Here is an 18,051-nt window from a genome sequence, read left to right on the forward strand (position 1 = left end):
GCAACAAAAAGAAAAAAGAAAAACAAAAACAAACAAAAAAAACCAACTGACACTAGCTAGTCAAAAGATAGAGAACTTGTTGTCACAGATATAAAATCTATATCTAAATATTTCTATAAATATTTTTCCTTTATTTTTTAGATTTAAGTTCACTTTGGTGAAAATGACATGTCTTGACTGGGACGACTGCATATTTGTCACATGGAAATTGACAGAGCATGATCAGCAAACCGTGGAAAACAACAACAATAATAAAACACAAAGAGAATACGCTATTATGCGAGATTATTGTTACATTTATGTAGCATTGTCTATGCCATAATACGGAATTGTTTTTCTGGTCTGACTACCTTTAACAATATCATATGCAGCCTATACTAGTCAGAACTACTTTGTCTTCCACGAATTCATGTCATACCATGGTTTGTGAAGTGTCACCTTGAGTGGAAAGAAGAGAGCAAGACAGAGTGGGGAGGAGAGAGAGAGAGAGAGAGAGAGAGAGAGAGAGAAGAGAGAGAGAGAGAGAGATGCACAGGAGATGAGAGAAGTGACGAATAATTATCATTACATCCTGACCAACTATAATCAATATCACACAATAGATTTATTTTTCTCTCTTGTTCCAGTTGGCATTGCCAGTAAATAACGCAATCAACACTTTCTGAAAATATTTGTTCAGAACCAAATTTGTGAACAAAGTGAAAGAGACACATACAACAGGATGCACTGCATACCAGAGCAAGAAAAAACCCCCGTACAATACCAAAAGAAAGCAAAAACTGTCTATCATGTAAAGTCTTGACCATAAATGAGGTTTTCTAACATAAGCATATTTTGTCACTTCTTGATCAGTGTTTGTGTTTTTTTTTGTCAAATTAAAAAATAAGGAGAAAATAAAACACACATCCCCCCCCCCACAAAAAAACAACAAAAAACAAACCAACCCACACACCCCAAAACAAGAACAACAAAACAAAACACTAACATGTAGGAGTGCTGGATGTCGGAGCATCTGAAGTGTCCATTGGCACTGACGGAGATCTCCTTGAAGTACTGCCCCTTGCCTGGTATGCCACTGTGTCCTCCTCAGCATCAGCATCACGAACAGCCGAAATGTTACTGCTGTCTCCCACTCTTTCTGCTGATCTTCGGGGAGACAAAGGGTGTGTTGGTGATGCTCTTGGCGATGAAGAACGTACAGGTGAAGGTCTGACAGGAGACCCAGAGCGCAGTGAAGTAACTGTTGGTGATGAGAAATGAGTGTCCACGGATGTCGGTGGATGCAAAACAGTATCTGCAGAGTCTTCCTGCCTTGACCTGTTTTCTGTGCTGAGGTCATCCAGAGACAGAGGTCTGGAGGGAGATGGGGACGCTGTCTGCAGTCTGTGAGGAGACCTTGACGGACGGTTCACACTGGATGCTTCTGTTTCTCTGCTTACAGTCTCCAAGCTTGGTGTTCTGGTGCGGCGCAGCCGATGGGGTACCTGAGGCACTGGTGTTTCCTCTCCCCTCTCACCAATGTCTGCGTGATGACTTCTGCCTGTGGGGTCAGCTTCCTCGATCATCTGAGCTATCCGCAACTTGTCCTCAACTGTAAGGTCCTCTAGTTTAATGTTTCTCAATTCCGCACATTCTCCAATTTCTTCCAAACCACTGATGTTCTTCAGTACGTCTCCAATACTGTCACCGTCGTCATCATCATACAGTCCTTCCAGTTGAATGTGGCGAGGACGTACTGCAGTTGCAGCAGTGTGCTGTCGCAATATCCGGGCCAGCTGAAGCCTCTGTGTGCGAGACCGAGGTGCGTTCACCATTTTGGCAAGGGCATCTTTAGACAAAGGCAGTGGGGGTTTACCTGCATGGGAAGATGCACCGACTGTAGTTGGAGCTGATGAATGTAAAGCTGAAGAAGATACTGTGACTGCTGGCGACCTATTTCCTGAAGAGCTTCTTTCTCTAACACTGGTCCTCCGCACTCTCCCTTCAGCCATTACACTGCTCTCTATGGAATGTCGGATTCTGTCAATATCACTGACTGGAGTCTGGCTGTTGCTTTTACCAGAGGAAGCAGCAGTATCTGCTCCACTGTCAGTGCTGGTAAGTGTTGAACTAATGGATTTCGCAGTCTGTGCTATTTCTGAGGTCGTGCTAGCAGAGAAACTTTTCTTCTGAGTAGATGAAACTGTAGCATTGTCCCCAGCAGGTGATTTGCTGAGTGTGGAATTGCTATCAGACATGTAGTCCCTCAGGAATGATTTATGGGCCAGGTTGAACCTATGTTTTGATGTGTTCAACACAGAGCGTAGCGCACCAACTCTCTGGGCATTCAGACTGGCTTGAGAAGGTGCTGACTTCCTCCTCTTCTCACGAAGTTCTTTACAGATTCGCTCTGCTCTTTCCAATACCCCTTCACCAGCATCAACTCCGTCTGATTCATTTGTTTTTGCTACTTCTACTGCTGTCTTCACGTTTGAGACAGATGAAGAGGTGGAGGATGCTGCCTTGTGCTTCAAGACATTCTGCTTCTTCTTCATGCCTAATGGCCCTGCCTTGATACCAGATCCATTCACTGACTTGATCCCTTTTGTTATTGTGGCTTGAGGTTTTTGAGCCTTGCCTTGTTTGCTGGTGGAGTCAGGTTTCTGAACCTCAGTTGTATTCAAATCGGATACAGACAAAGCTCTACTACTGTTTGGAATATATATGTCATAACTTCTTGACGCCAACTTTTCAGCCCGTGAAGATTTGGATAACTGTCCACCTCTGTCCAGTGACCGTGGACGTTTTCTCCCTCCCGCTCCAGAGCTGCCCGAGTCCTCCAGACCAGAGCTGTCTGCTTGTGGAGCATGTGAGCCACCAGGAAACCCCCAGTCCTGGCTGTCTGCACCCTCTCTGTGGAAATGGCTGTTGCCAAATTGCTTGGTCAGAGTCCTCCACTGGTTGCTATGTGAACCTCTCTCACTGAAGGACTGGCTGGATCCTTGATCCCAGCCAGACTGAGACTTTGATGGCCTTGACTGCTTCCAACTTTCTGCAGAATGGGGCCTGAGGAAGGTGTTTCCGTTTTGCCAGCCATGGTTGTCAGGACCCCAAGAACTCCATCCCTGATGATCAGCCCTTCCTTGTCCACCATGGAACCTTCCCCGAGGACCATCACTTCCATACCAGCTCCGGTGTCCTCCCTGCTGCCAGCTGTGTTGCTCATTTTGCCATCTGTTGCGTGGGTTGTTGTTCATGAAGGGTGAAGCCCTACGGGGGTCAGACCAGTCGTGGCTGAAGTCTGTGTACATACCACCACCCTGCCCATTACTGTAGTTGCCAAACGAGTCATTAGCGAAACTGTCCGAGTTACCCCAGCCGTCTGAATCTCTTTGCATAGACCTGTCCAAAGACATGCTGAGACCGGACATCTGCTGGCTAAAGGTCAACGCTGGTGCTGAAGAAGCAGTGATGCTACCGGTTGAACTAAAAGGGTTGGGTGCTGTAGGCTCACTGTTGGCTGCTACTGTGACAGTCTGTGACCTGAGGGAAAAAAAACATGGGATGTATGTAACCATTTGTGTACATTAAGAAGTAAAAAGCATTTCAAAGCATGCATAAAAGCATTCCTGCATATATTTACTAAAACAAGCCTCTACATGCATACTACATACTGAAAAGAACACAAGTACCCATTGATTGATACTGGTATTATAATGTGAGACAGTGCAGACTTATCTAGTTATTACAATATCATGATCGTGATGATGAGATGGGGCGAACAAGCCAAAATACTGTGATGCCTTCTCTGTCATTTCTTTTTCTTTTGCAAAGGAGAAAATTTCTTCAACCAAACAGTCGCATCTTCTAAAAGCAGATATTCCTCACCCTTCAATTTCCTATCAAATGAAAATGATTAACTTCACAAAATAAATACTTTGGTAATGGGTATGTACTGTTTTCACAATTTCAGGAAGCATACCGATACAAGTAATCCCCATACAGAAGCCACCTGGACAGAATCAGAAAGGCACTGGACTTGTGATCCAGTGTTCACCAGTGATCAAGGTTCGAGGCCTGGTTTTCAGCAGGGTGTTGTGTTCTTGGGAAAGGCAGACTACTCCAATTTTTCAAATCCACAGTCACCCAGTTGTGATCAGGTTCCCGACTTTGTATGGGGAATGTTTAAAAAAAAAAAAAAAAAAAAAAAGGGAGTGGATGGAGAGAACTGGGCTCCACCTTCCTAAGCAGAGCTATTGACATAATGGACATGAATTCACTGCCCAGATGTCCATAAACGGCTATGGAACCTTTAATACCCTACTGCTACAATCTGCCCATTTATGTGCATAAGCATTCCTTTCTAATTCTTATACCAACATGGTAGATGACCATTTCTATAGATATATGTGAAATTTCTACATTCACTGAAAAGAAATGGTAATCATTTATTTTTAAGCTATCTTTAACTCGAAATTCAAAATGTTAAAAAAGCATTTAAAGTTTGCACTCACACCTTTGAATCACTAAATCTAATATAACCAAGTTAATTTAGTACACCCCCCGCGCCCCCTCCCCACCAGCTCCTCTTGCAGTGAAGATTATACTCATTTAACTCTTTCACTGCCAAGTTTGTGTGTGAAGAACACTTCCCAACACCAAGTATTTTAGATACAATGCTTTCAGTCACAGGCTTCGGTTCATGTCAAAACAACACAACGGACTTGTTCACTTCAAACTGGTCTGGGAGGAAAGGCTAGTCTTTGTTCCACTGGCGGGGAACTGGCTGTAGCTGCCAAGTTTTTCTTTTTTTTGCTGCCCCATCATGTGCACCGTTTCAGGGTTACACACCCCTCATTCCAAGTTCCCCCATACACAGCCACACCCGGGTTCATCTGTCGCAGTCCCAGTGCCAGCAGTCCACAGGAATCCATCAATGTTAGACTGCCAGAAGGCCACACACCAGAGGAGAACCTGCACTGCTGCAGAGTCACTTTGGTGGTGTTTGGTAGTGCCTGTTCTGATCTGATGTACTTAGGACACCACATACTAAGCCCCCTACTAACGACAATAATGGCTTAGTCGTGGAGCTCGATTAAGTGAGTGTCCACCCCAGAGTGGAGACCGCCACCACATCCCTCCAACGGCAGTTCCCCATGAACCTGTCAGCACTGAAGACCTTGACAAGACTCACCCCAAGTGCGTAAGTTGAGGTGTATCGAAACTGAAGTCACCATGAGAGCAGGGCATGAAAGGCCACATAATCTGGGGCTTTTTTTATACTGACAATGAAGATGGTTGATGATGATGATGATGACAAAGCTGCTATGGAGGTCCATTTAGGTTTGGGACTACGTGACAAGGCTGTACTCTACGCTTCCTATTAAATGATACCCCGGCATCAACCAGGCCTGAGAGAGACAGACACTTGCAGTGTTGGTCAGGAAATTAGAGCAACACACCCAAAGACGCATCGGTGAAGTGGATGATACTCGATTGTGTGATCCCAGTCTTCTCATTTAAGCCCACAACACACTCAACTGTGGGTAGGAGCCGGCCGTGAGCCAAAAAACCCACCTCCGCTGGGATTCGAACCAGTTGTCCTCCCAGCCGTCAGTCCGCAATGCAAACTACTCCACCACGGCGGCTGGTCAGCTGTTAAGCTTTGTTACAATGTAAAAAACGGTCCTTTTAACAAGACCCCTTGATGTCAACTAAAGCTGCCTTTGGCAGTGCAATGTCGAGTCTACTAAGGTCAACTATGGTGGTGAAAGAGTTGAAGACAAATGTTACGAAACTGCAAGAAGTGAATAAAAATTAAAGAAATTTACTTCACAAAACTGACGAATCACAAAAACTAAAGCTTAACAGGCACACAGGATTTACACACACACCCTCCCCCTTTCACATATCCAAATCTATCTCTCTGTTCCCTATATCCATCCTCAAATGAATGCAATAATGACAGACTAAAGTCCAGCAAAGATCACCATCCCCTCATCCCACTTTGACAAAAAGATGCGTATTTTAACCAATACATATGGGATTCTAAGCCACAAAAGGATGACTGCACACTGCACAAACATATCTACAATAACATATTTTTCTGAAATGTTTACTTATCTGGGGGAAACAAGTCAAATGGTACATGACTAAACCTGAATTAGTAAAAAACAGAAAAATATCCCAAGCAAAATGTTAGTCCACTACACTCAAAATCTTAGATCAAATTCACCATTTTCAAAGCCACTAGAAAAGAGTAAGTGTTTAACTCAATCAGAAGAACATTAAATCTATTTAGATGGTTTGGCGATCTTTTTATTTTATTTCGTTTTATTCTTAAACCTTTATGATGAAAACTGGTCTAAATTTATATTGCATTGTTTTATTAAAGTTAAAAAAGGGAGATGGGATGAGGAAGACCGAAAGAATCTTGGTAAAAGTTGACTTACATGGGGTAAAAGAGGCAATGTATAGAGCCACAGGCTCTTCTTCAGGCAAATGAAATGAGTAAGTGACAGACAGAAATACATAGACAGAGACAGAAAGAGAGAGAGAGAGTGAGTAAAGTTCAGGAAAAGAAAGTGACGAGAATAAGTCACATTTAGGACAAAGAAAACAAAGAAGGGGGAGTGGAACTGTGAGTGTGAGTGTGTGAAGGAAAGAAGAGGCTCTGAACGGGGAGGGGAAAATGGGGAGGGGGAAAATGGTGGGTGGGGGATGAGAGGGCAGGAGTGAGGGAAGGGGTGGGAGAAACTGTTAGGGACATATGAACAAGTAAGTGAAATAAAAAATATTTTTCATTATAATTATAATAAAAAAAGAAGAAAAAAAAAAGGAAAAAAAAAACAAAAAAACATGGGATGATTTTTAAATTCTATTTATTTATCTTTTTTTTTTTTTTTTTTTTGAAAGCAAATATTAAATGTCCAAAGTAGGGAAGAGGGAAAACAAAAAAAGTTCTCTTTTGAATTTTGTGCGACAGAATTCCCAAAGTTATTCTATATTCATTATCACTTGCTCCACATTCATGTCTTTAAAGACTTACTCTTTTGAATCATTGCTCACAGACTGAACTGCAGTGGCAAACTGCTGTCTCCTGTGCTTCTTTTGTGGGAACTTTTTCCTTTTGATTTTCTTCGCCTTCTTGGATTTGGATTTCTCCTTACCTGCCAAACGACTGGACAGCTGCAATGGCGACAATAGTGTGACAGCAAGTGGCATTGATTCAGTTACAAGTCAAATGGAAAAAAAACCCCAAAACAAACAAACAAACAAAAAAAAAAACCCAAAAAAAACAACCCCAAAACAACAACAACAACAAAAAACACACAAGAAAACCCCAAAGCCTGACAGAAAATAAGTCTTAATCCCAGAACACGACCCAAGAAATAGCAGCAGAAAAAACACATACTCACCATGCACACTACATAAAAATCATTTTAATAAACAAAAAAACCAACAACATACAAACAAAAAAACCCATAAAAGCTCATACTATTGTTCCAAAGCAAATAACTATTGTGGAACATCAGCCTGAAAGACTTTTTTCAGAGTTAAAAGATTTAAACATTAAAAATGAATATGCTGTTGACTTCAGAATGCTTATTCATTAAAAAAAAAGCAAAAAAAAAGCAGCAGTCAAGTTTCTGAGGTCTGTCCATAGTAGAAAATTACTGACTATCTTTAGTCTGCATATCACCGTCAGCATCTTAGCAGTTCAGGTTCACATGAGCTCTCCAAAATGCAGCTGCCACCCTAAAATTTCACTGACCTGTCAATGGGATTGGCTGAAGTCACTTCAAAAACTGAGCACAGGAACATTTCACACAATTTCTTAATGTTGTCTTTCCAGTTTGCTCCTCCCTTCTCCCCTCACCCCCTCTTTTTTTTTTCTTAACAGAAGGTTCAAGACCCATTTTCTTTATAAATGAAATACACTTTTCATGTACCCCCTGTGCAGTTAAAAAAAAAAATCTGGTCTACAACTCTTGTTATTAGTATGGACATATTATGCAATGTTCAAAGTAATGTTTTCTTCCAAAACAACATTTTCATTTTTGTGTTTAAAAAAAATCTGAAACTTCTACAGCTCTCATAAAGAGGTGACTAGGCAGTAGGCAGAAATGAAATCTGAGTATTTCGATCAACTTACATTATAATTATTTGGAAAAGAACAGTCAATTTCAGGCTGTCAGGTTTCCTACTGACACACACACACACACACACAGAGAAAAAAAAAGAAAAAAAAAAAAAGAAGAAAGAAAAGAAGAAACTGATCTTCTGCAAAGGCTGGAATCACAAGTGAAGCCTGACAAATCCCCAAAAGATGAAAATCATTGAAATGGCCCTCAGGTGTGCTAATCTCCACTACTCTAGATCAATTTATCAACTGATGTATCTGACAAAGTCTGTCAATATTCTTTTACCCTTTTCCAGCTTTTTATAACTGACATTTTTTGTCAATCTGATTGCATTAATGGGTAGGCAAGACAGTACAGAGAGAGAAACTTCATTTGCTATTTGTAGAATTACTAAAATAGAATGTGTACATGCATGCTAATAATACTGAAAACAATACTGTAGTAATCCATATCCATGAGACATCAGATTAACTTCTATAAGCTTTTATTTTTATTTATTTATTTATTTTGGTAAAACAAATGAAATGCTCAATGCCTGACTATGAAGACAAAACTTGTCAAAACCATGACAGCTGATGCACCTTAACACTTTCTATCATTTCAAGGGTGATCAGATCGACTCTTTTGATACTGCTTTTCAGTGAAATACCATGACCTCTCTTTTTTCTCAGAATTACAAATGAATGACCCTGTGTGTTCTGTGTGTGTTCTGATTGGCTTAGAGTAGCCTGTGCCTTTGAAAAGAGACAAAAGACCAGCAGAATTCAACAGTGATCACGGATTAATTTGTTGATGTTCTGGTCATTAAGGAAAATTGCAAAACGTGAAACACTCTATACAACAAAAATGTATTAACTATTAATAAAGTATTATGTAAAAGTAAATATGTCCAAAATTTTGCCACATGCTATTTTTAATCATATTTTTTCAGTTCTACTTCAAGTTGTCACACTTGAGAATGTAGTGGGTCCATAAAGTTTGACAACTCTAGGAGGGGGACTACATGCTTGGGGAAGAAAACAATGCAGCATTGTCAGTGTTTGCACAGGTACTACATTTTGGATACCTTAGAGAAAAGCTGAATACTCTTTCAAGTCCATTACACTGTTGTGATCATTTGTCCCTCTTTGATAGAACTTTAATTTTCCCCCAGCTGAGCGGTTTCCTTCCACAGTTCCTTTTCTTCAATACTTGGATTGAATAGACTGAAATTTGAGTCGACAGCTACGGGGACAGACCCAACAGAAGATCAGTTACTTGTTCTGCCAGGGCAGGTTGCATAAACTATGTTAGCATGGGCTGAGTTTGCTCAGCGGTTATAATTTTCCTACATCTACAGCAGACTTGGGAAAATTCTTACTGCTAAGCAAGTGTAGTACATGCTAACATCACTTGTGCATCCTGGCCCAGGATATTAGTTGCATTTACCTGGAGAGCAAAATGAGCTTTACTGTGTAATGTTGAAAAACCAAAGCCAAAACCAAAACAACAACAAAAAATAAACAAAACACCACACACACAGTGACACACACAAAACACCAGCAGCGCACTGAAGAGCATCAATGTCTGTGCTTTTAATCAGCTCAGGGTCAGTCTTTAAAAGGTGGAATGAGGAAAATCTGCTCAAAATGTAGCATTGGAGAGCTTGAGCATTCAAGGAGGCCTCAGCCTGGATATTCTTGATATCCTCATGTGTTTCAAAGTCACTGAAGTCTTCATTCTGTGTGGTTAAGACTTAAGATACTGGGATATGTCATTCTGACTGAAGACACACAGACTGAAATGTGCCTGATGAAACTTTTCAGCACTCTGCTGGGATACTGTAAATTGTTTTCATGTTGTTAGTACAGACAGTAAATAAAAAGAGAATATTCTTTTCACAAAATAATAAATCAGTACTACACCATACAGATAGCTAATTACGAGTGTGGCATTGCAGACATCATTAAACAGAAACTGCATTCTGAAAATGTAGTTCATTTAATATGCTTAATGCCTGTAGTTATATCTCACCTGATTATTGTTATTTTAAAATCTCCATGGTCATAAGAAACAGGTCAAGGAGAATAATGTGCTTTGATTCTAACAATAGACTACACATCAATATGTCATGCTAACAAAAGGAACAGATGAATAAAACAAACAGAAATGAGTAATCACTTTTGTTATTTACAATCAGTCAGTACATAATTAAGTTTATTAGTGTAAAACTGTTTCCTGATTTACTCACAAAAAAAAGCAAGACTGCAAATAAAAATGAAAGGGGAGAGATATTTGGAAAGGGGAAGAGGACAGAGGTTAAGTGACACAGACTGACTTAGACATGGTTAGAGAGGAAGAGGCCCAAAATTATTCCTGACCTTTAATTTTTTTGATTTCGATCCAACTTCGTTCCCAGCATCTTGTTTCCTCTCCATCACAGTCTCGGCAATAATAATGCGATCATCATCTCTTTTGTTCAAAGATGCACTGTGCTCTGGCAATATAACTGTCTGTACAACACTGGAAACTGCTGCAGTTGTCCTGGTGCTGTAGTCACGGGGTTTCCGCTTCCGTCTGCTGCAAAAAGAGTCTGCTTGTAAGTATTTTGTATGGGAACCCCATTCACAGGTGCTTTCTTGTGACGTCTTACCCTTCTGACCATCTTTCGGTTGTTTTTCTTTCTTTTTCTTCTCAGCCTTTGACCTAACATGCTGACTGCAATGGTGGTTTTTCTTGGACTTTTTATTGAACTGATTCTTGTCAGTCATGTGATGACCACAGGAGGACTTGCTTTCAGAGGCCTCCATCTTCAGACACACCTCCAAGTCACCTGTAAACTCAGTGTAAATAACTGTAGGATATGTTAAAGCTTTTTTTTTATTTTTTATTTTTAAACTTTTATTTCATTATCTATTACATAAGTCCATTTCCATGACAGATGCTACTGTATCATTTTTTTTTCTTTCCATTGAACTGATAACAATGCTAAGGCCTTATTTCTTTATTTTAATATAAACAAACCAATGTGTAATAGTACTATTACACTAAACAACTTTATATAAATCATCAGAGTAATATTCTAGACAATAATAATAATAATAATAATGAAGTGGTCCTCTATAGCACTGTTCCCTCACAGAGAGGATTACGGTGTTTTACAAATTATACACACGCACACACACACACACACAGTAACACACTCATAAAAAGAAAGATACAACAATGATCAAGAAGATTCAAATAGCAATTAATAACTCGTGGTGCTCCACAAGTTAATTACGTTTCAAAAGAGAAGCAACATTCATCATGAAAAAGAATCAACCATGAAGAAACAATCACCATCCTCACCTCATAAACAACACATATGCACACACATACAATCACACAAAGCATCCCCCACAACACTGGAAAGAGTAGTACGTCCCTCATATAACACTATTAACAGTATATTAGATAAAACTGTTATTCATATGCAAAACAAGAAAGATATGTTTTCAGTTGGGACCTGAAAGAGTCTACAGAAGGGACCTTTTGCAAGTCAGCTGGCAGCAAGTTCCAGACAGTTGGGACTTAGAAACTAAATGATCAGTGACCAAAGGTTTTCAGATTAATTCTTGGCACCAGAAGTAACCTTTCAGCTGAAGATCCCAGTGACAGGGAAGACTTATAAGCTGTTAGTGAGGATGAGAGATACTGCAGGAGTGTGCCATCAAAGAAGCGGTACTCTAGCGTGGGAATTTTGAACTGGATGCAGGATTTAACTGGAAGCCAGTGCAACTTTTTCAGCAAAGGTGACACATGTTCACGCTTAGATCTGGCTTTACAAGTTTTGCTGTACTGTTCTAACTCTCTGCAAATGACTAATCTGATAAGCTGGAAGACCCAGGAGTACTGAATTGCAGTAATCAAGATGGGGAGACAAGTCTAGCTGTGACAGTCTTTGAGAGATAAGAATGACTGTCAACAATTTTCTGGAAATAACGAAAAGCTGCATGGAAAATGGTTTTAATATGCTGCTGCATGGACAATGGTCTAGACATGCACTGAAGTACTGGACAAAAGGTTTGGAATGAACTCTGTCACCCCCAACATTAGCCGACTCACTATCCATTAAACAAAGGTGTCATGATGAGCCCACTGGCAATACCTCAGTCTTGTCTGTGTTGAGTTTCAATTTGTTACTGCTTATCCAAGCCAGCACATGATCAATGCAGTTTTGAACATCAAATAAAGCAGTAGAACGTTCAGTGGGACATGAGCTTTTTGATATTTAAATCACTGTTGTCAGCATTCTTATGGTAGTCACAAACACAAGAATCAATAACACCAAGGAGAGGCTGAACGTACAAAGTAAAAAGTATGTGCCTTAACACCAAACCCTGGGATACTACAAAAAAGAAGTGGGCATGGAGAAGACATAACACCACTGGCAATGACAATATTGTCCACAGCCAGTCAGGTATGACCTAAACCAGTCAAGGGCAGTGCCATCAAACCCAAAGGACATGTGGAGTCTCTCCAACAGGAAGGCATGATCCAGAGTTTTTAATGCCACACCAACTTTAAAGTATCAGAGTTCTAGAAAACTTTGAAGAAAACATCAGAGTTTACTTAAAGATTCTTAAACAAGTTTGGTTGCCCTAAATTTGAGCTTTATGAGTAAGATATTAGAATTACATCTACACACCACATTCTTGCTTGTTGCAATTCTTAAGTAGAACATTAGTTTGCTGTTTTGAATTATTACCAAGACTTTAAAACTGTTACTATTCTCTCTTATTGAGTCTACATGAAACAGAAATCAGTAGTTTTATTTGCCAACCAAAAAATAACAGAAATGCCAATAAATATATACAAAACTTCTCTCGAATCTTTAGTTTTAGTTCCAAGACAATACCAGAAGTGAACATCCTTTTCAAATACAAATCCATCTTAAGAAATCTTTAAAAAGTAATAAAATAAAACCCCAACCTTTTTTGATAAACTGTATTTTTATAAATTCATTTCTCAGTGTGAAAGTCTGAACAGTAAAAACTACATAAAACTACAATCAAATACTAATCAGAAAGCATCACACTAAAAAATGTAATTTATATAATGTATGCATACAATTACCATCCTTCATTTTATTTTATTTTTTTAGTGGGTTTTACTTTCAGAAGTTTTACTAAATACTCATTAAGTAGTTTGCACAGGACAGGAATCAGACCCCTGCCGGAGTCTGCACTAGTGGGTCACGGTTAAGTATGTGTAGTTCAATACTCATTTACAAAAAATGCTGGCAAATCATTTTAATCAATATGTCCTCAGTCTACACAATCTTCTATTGGTTCTAAAAGGCTGTAGAACATTAAGCATATATTTTATGAATCTAAATATGTGCCAAAACCAACCTCTTTTCAAACATGTGATCTCCAACAACCAAAGTTTTATTGAATTTTGAAACATAGTTTTGTTTTCCGCCATAGTTGCTTTCGTTTTCTCCGCATAGGCAGATAGTAGTTTGCACAGGACAGGAATGTCATACCCCTGCCAGAGTCTGCACTAGTTGGGTCACGGTTGAGTATGTGTAATTAAATTTTGTTTTCACACTTGAGCATGTATACATATCACATTATTAATCAAAAAAGAAACTTGGCACATTGATGAGTATCTTTGCACAGGTTTACAGGTTGGGTTGCATGTCATAATCATATATCATATAATTATGACATGTCAAAGTACATTTCGTGAATAAAATAAATCCTAAAGAATATGATCAATCATCATGATGCTTTTTTTCTTATCTTAATTTTTGATACTTTGTTGACAAGAATGCACCTTTTTATATGATGTAGAATTTATGCATGAATGTAATGTTACTTAATTTCCAAACAGTTTTCCATATATAATGATATTGCACATTATAAAAAGTAATGTGCATGTGGTCACATTACAATTGTGAGTTACATCCCTTGCATCACAGAACAGACCTTTACAAAAATTTATTTTATTATAATCTATAATAAATAAAATGATACAGTGGGGATAATATGCCTTTTCACATCTGAAATCGACCCGCTGCTGGTGCTGGGCAAATATTTGGTTTAGATATTTGACCTGTGTCGACCTATTCAGACATTGTGGTGGATTGCTCGTGACTGGATCAGAGCACGTGCATATGTCAGTCATAATACTTATGAATCACATTCCAAAGTAACTGCCGGCTGTGCTGCAGATGTACCCCCCCCCCCCCCCCCCCCCCCACACACACACAGTGACGCACAAACAACAATCGTTACTACCCCCTAGCCCCCCACCCCGCATATCTCCGAAAAAAAGTATAAACAAATTTTTTTATTACTCCTCCCTAGAAAATAACAAACCAAGAATTGTCATCCCTGACAAAGCATCTATTACTGGCAATTCTAAGAGTATGCAAACCCCTACAGTGGCACAATCTTTAAAGTAGCATCGCGCTCAATCGTAAAAGTTAACAAACCCGCCCGATAATTCACAAGTGCATGCACGTTTCAGGAATGTAGTGAAGTTGTTTCAAAAAGCAAAAGCTTGTTGTTTAACTTTTTCTTGGATAGCAGGGTGATGCTGTATAATAGCTAAATTCATGATGCATGCAAAGCAACACCCCCTATAGATAATTTAAACTTGGTAAGAAAAACGAGCAAACATAGCCCAATACAGAAAAAAGCGAAAGTATCATGCCCACACACATACCATCGTCAACAACAAAGCCGCCATTTTGAGCATTTATAAGGGCATGATGGTAGTGGAATGAATATAAAATGTTCGTGGCTTCTTCAGGATTTTTTTTCTTTGAAGCTGCAGTTAGCTCAGTTTATATTTAAAAGAACTATTTCTATGAAATAATTAAACAATAATGACTTCTTGAATCAGAAAGCAGGCGGTAATGCTTTTTACCGGTATTTATACGAACAAATATTGTTTGGATGTAACTTTGCGTGGTAGTGAATGCATATGAAATAACCCACTTAACTGTTGATTTGATTAAATAAGTTTAAGGTTAAATAAAATCTTATTAGACTATAGCAGCAGCAACACCCGGCACCCCCCTCCCCTTAACCTCCCCTCCTCCCTCCCCATAACCTCTTATGCGGAAGAGCAGGGGACTGACGGTTTTCTTTACAAGTGTTTTCGTGTGTCTACTTCTTCTTCTTCCGTTGAGCGACCACAATTAACCCTCTGATTCTTATGTCGCTGTTATGAAAGGGGGGCCTACCAGTCAGCGCTTAAAAAAAAAAAAAAAAATTAAAAAATGCATTGCCAGTCTTGCTGCCACCAAGACACCCTACAAACCGGGTCTTTTTGGCCGCCGGGTCTCCTCTCACAAGATCCCTCCACATACATTCCCAGTCTTGCTGCCACCAAGACACACCATTCGGTCAAAACTCAGTAAAGTCCCTCTCACAGGATCCACTAATTATATATATATATATATATATATATATATATATATATATATATATATTTTTTTATCTTTCTTCCTTTCTTTTTCATCTAATGAATTATGAGAACATTTAAAGGTTTGCGCCGCCATTTCATCTCCCCTGGGCCCCCCAGAGCTAATCCACAGAGCAACCCAGTTGAGCCAGGCCGAGCTTTTTGGACTAAGTTTCAGTTCTAATTTACCATCCCCACCGACCATTTCCCTCCCCGGGCCCACCCTCACCTCCCTCCATCTGCTTATGGATCAGTATCCGGTGTCTGCTGGAGGCCCCTTTTAAGCACATCCAGCAGTGTCTTTCAGGTGGTGGTTTATTCTGGTCCTGAATGTGTCCACAGTCTCAGCATCCACAATAAATTGTGGAAGCTGGTCCCATTCCCGAATGGTGCGAGGCAGGAACGAAAAGTACCTGTATCTGTTGGCGCCCTGGGTTGAGATACGTTGGAACTGCTGGTTGTGGCCTCTGCGACTACGCTCTGGAAGGGATTTTAGTTTAGTTTTGTCGACTCGAGCCAGGTCATGGTGTATTTTGTACAGCATGGCGAGTCGTGCTGCCTGTCTTCGTTGCTGCAGAGATGACCATCCCAGCCTTTCCAGCATCTGTGTCTCACTGGCTGTTCTATGTGACCTGTGACTTGACAAACCTGGCTGCTCTTCTTTGGATGGCTTCCATCTGAATTATGTCACTCTCAAGATAGGGGTCCCAGACTGAGCTAGCATACTCCAGGAGTGGTCGCTCAAATACCAGGTATGCTTTCTCTCTGAGCTTAGAAGTGGCTATCTTGACATTTCGACGGAGAAATCCTAGGGTACGTCCTGCTTTTGCCACAATGTTGTTCACGTGTTTGTCCCATTTCATGTTTGCCTGGAGGGTGACTCCTTGGTACTTTGCTGTTTGTACAGTCACTAGGGTGTGGCCATGGAGTTTGTAATCACTTAGAATGGGGTTTTCGTTTCTTGTGACTGGGAGTGTGATGCATTTGTCAGGGTGGAAGACCATGTCCCATTTCTTTTCCCATATCTCGAGGTTTTGCAGGTCTTGCTGAAGCTGTTGCATGTCAACTGCTGTTATGGTGGAGTAGATTGCTGTATCGTCAGCAAAGATTCTTACTTTTGAGCTCACATTTTTGGGCAGGTCGTTTATGTACGCTAAGAATAGACATGGTCCTAAGACTGAGCGCCATGTGGTACTCCAGACTTGACGTTGGAAAACTCTGCTTTCTCTTCGTCAACAACAACTGCTTGGCGTCTGTTAGTAAGGAAACTCCTGATCCATCTGTGGACATTGCCGTTGATGCCGTAGTCGTAGATTTTGTGGAGTAAGAGGCTGTGATTCTCCTTATCGAATGCTTTCGCAAAGTCAAGGATAAGCATGTCGGTCTGAATGAGGAAGGTGGCAGAATGGTTAAGACGCTCAGCTGCCAATACAGAGAGTCCGTGAGGGTGTGGGTTCGAATCCCGCTCTCGCCCTTTCTCCCAAGTTTGACTGGAAAATCAAACTGAGCGTCTAGTCTTTCGGATGAGACGATAAACCGAGGTCCCGTGTGCAGCACGCACTTGGCGCACTGAAAAAGAACCCATGGCAACGAGAGTGTTGTCCTCTGGCGAAATTACGTAAAATGAAATCCACTTTCATAGGTACACAAATATGTAAGCATGCACTCAAGGCCTGACTAAGCGCGTTGGGTTATAATGCTGGTCAGGCATCTGCTCAACAGATGTGGTGTAGCGTGTATGGATTTGTCCGAACGCAGTGACGCCTCCTTGAGAAAGTGAAACTGAAACTGTCGGTCTGAAGCCCATCTGCCAAGTTGGTGGGGTAGGTACGGGGCGAACGATGCAATCGAAGCGTAAGCTCAAATGTGTGTTCTGTAAAGACAACATAGTGTCGTACGATAGTTAAACGTAGTTCTTTTGTTTTTGAAGGCTTTCTCCGACTGCCGGGTTGCACCACCGACTGGGAAAAGTTCGTCTGCTCATTCTTTTCAACGGAGTTTTGTCGACGTTCGAAATAGCAGGGGTGCCTGAGAGTAAATGCGAACGGGCAAGTCTAATTGTGAACGATTGCTTTGGGTACATGTTGACAATTAAAACATAAGCAGGTCTTGTACTCATTAGACATAACATATTTGGAACATCGCGCCAAACGTTTGTATTGTTTGTCACTTTGATCACCGGGCACATGCACACAAACACACAGACATTTAAACACACACACACCACACCACACACAAACACATATCCTTTTGAGACGGTGTTCAGTAGCTGTGCTGCATCGTTCGCAAATAGACTCACGTCAAAATATCCTATGGTCAAATTGTAAACGACACTATTTTGCAGATGTCTGTCAAAACTGACGTTTTGACCTGTCACCAAAATGCTTTCTTAAATTCTCCCAGCACTGGCAATGCGTATTCGACATATACGATCTGATTTTAAACTCAACACTATTTTAACACTTTGACACTATTTTAAACTGTGTCA

General features: G+C 40.4%; 1 protein-coding gene across 5 annotated transcripts in view; it reads right to left on the minus strand.

Moving 5' to 3' along the window:
* Positions 1-14,854, minus strand: part of LOC143280934 (uncharacterized) — a 39,737-nt gene extending 24,883 nt beyond the window's left edge. For 2 of the 5 annotated variants that reach the window (XM_076585725.1, XM_076585723.1), the window contains exons 1-4: positions 14,820-14,854; positions 10,484-10,682; positions 7,028-7,167; positions 986-3,522 (exon numbers count right to left, since the gene is read on the minus strand). In XM_076585725.1, coding sequence (XP_076441840.1) covers positions 986-3,522; positions 7,028-7,167; positions 10,484-10,540 — 2,734 coding nt within the window. In that variant the 5' untranslated portion in view covers positions 10,541-10,682; positions 14,820-14,854. The remainder of the gene's footprint in view (positions 1-985; positions 3,523-7,027; positions 7,168-10,483; positions 10,683-14,819) is intronic. The other 3 variants (XM_076585726.1, XM_076585724.1, XM_076585727.1) reach the window with 3 other exon arrangements.
* Positions 14,855-18,051: the final 3,197 nt, after the last annotated feature.

The sequence above is a fragment of the Babylonia areolata genome, chromosome 4, assembly GCF_041734735.1.
Source record: "Babylonia areolata isolate BAREFJ2019XMU chromosome 4, ASM4173473v1, whole genome shotgun sequence".
NCBI classification, from domain to species: domain Eukaryota; kingdom Metazoa; phylum Mollusca; class Gastropoda; order Neogastropoda; family Buccinidae; genus Babylonia; species Babylonia areolata.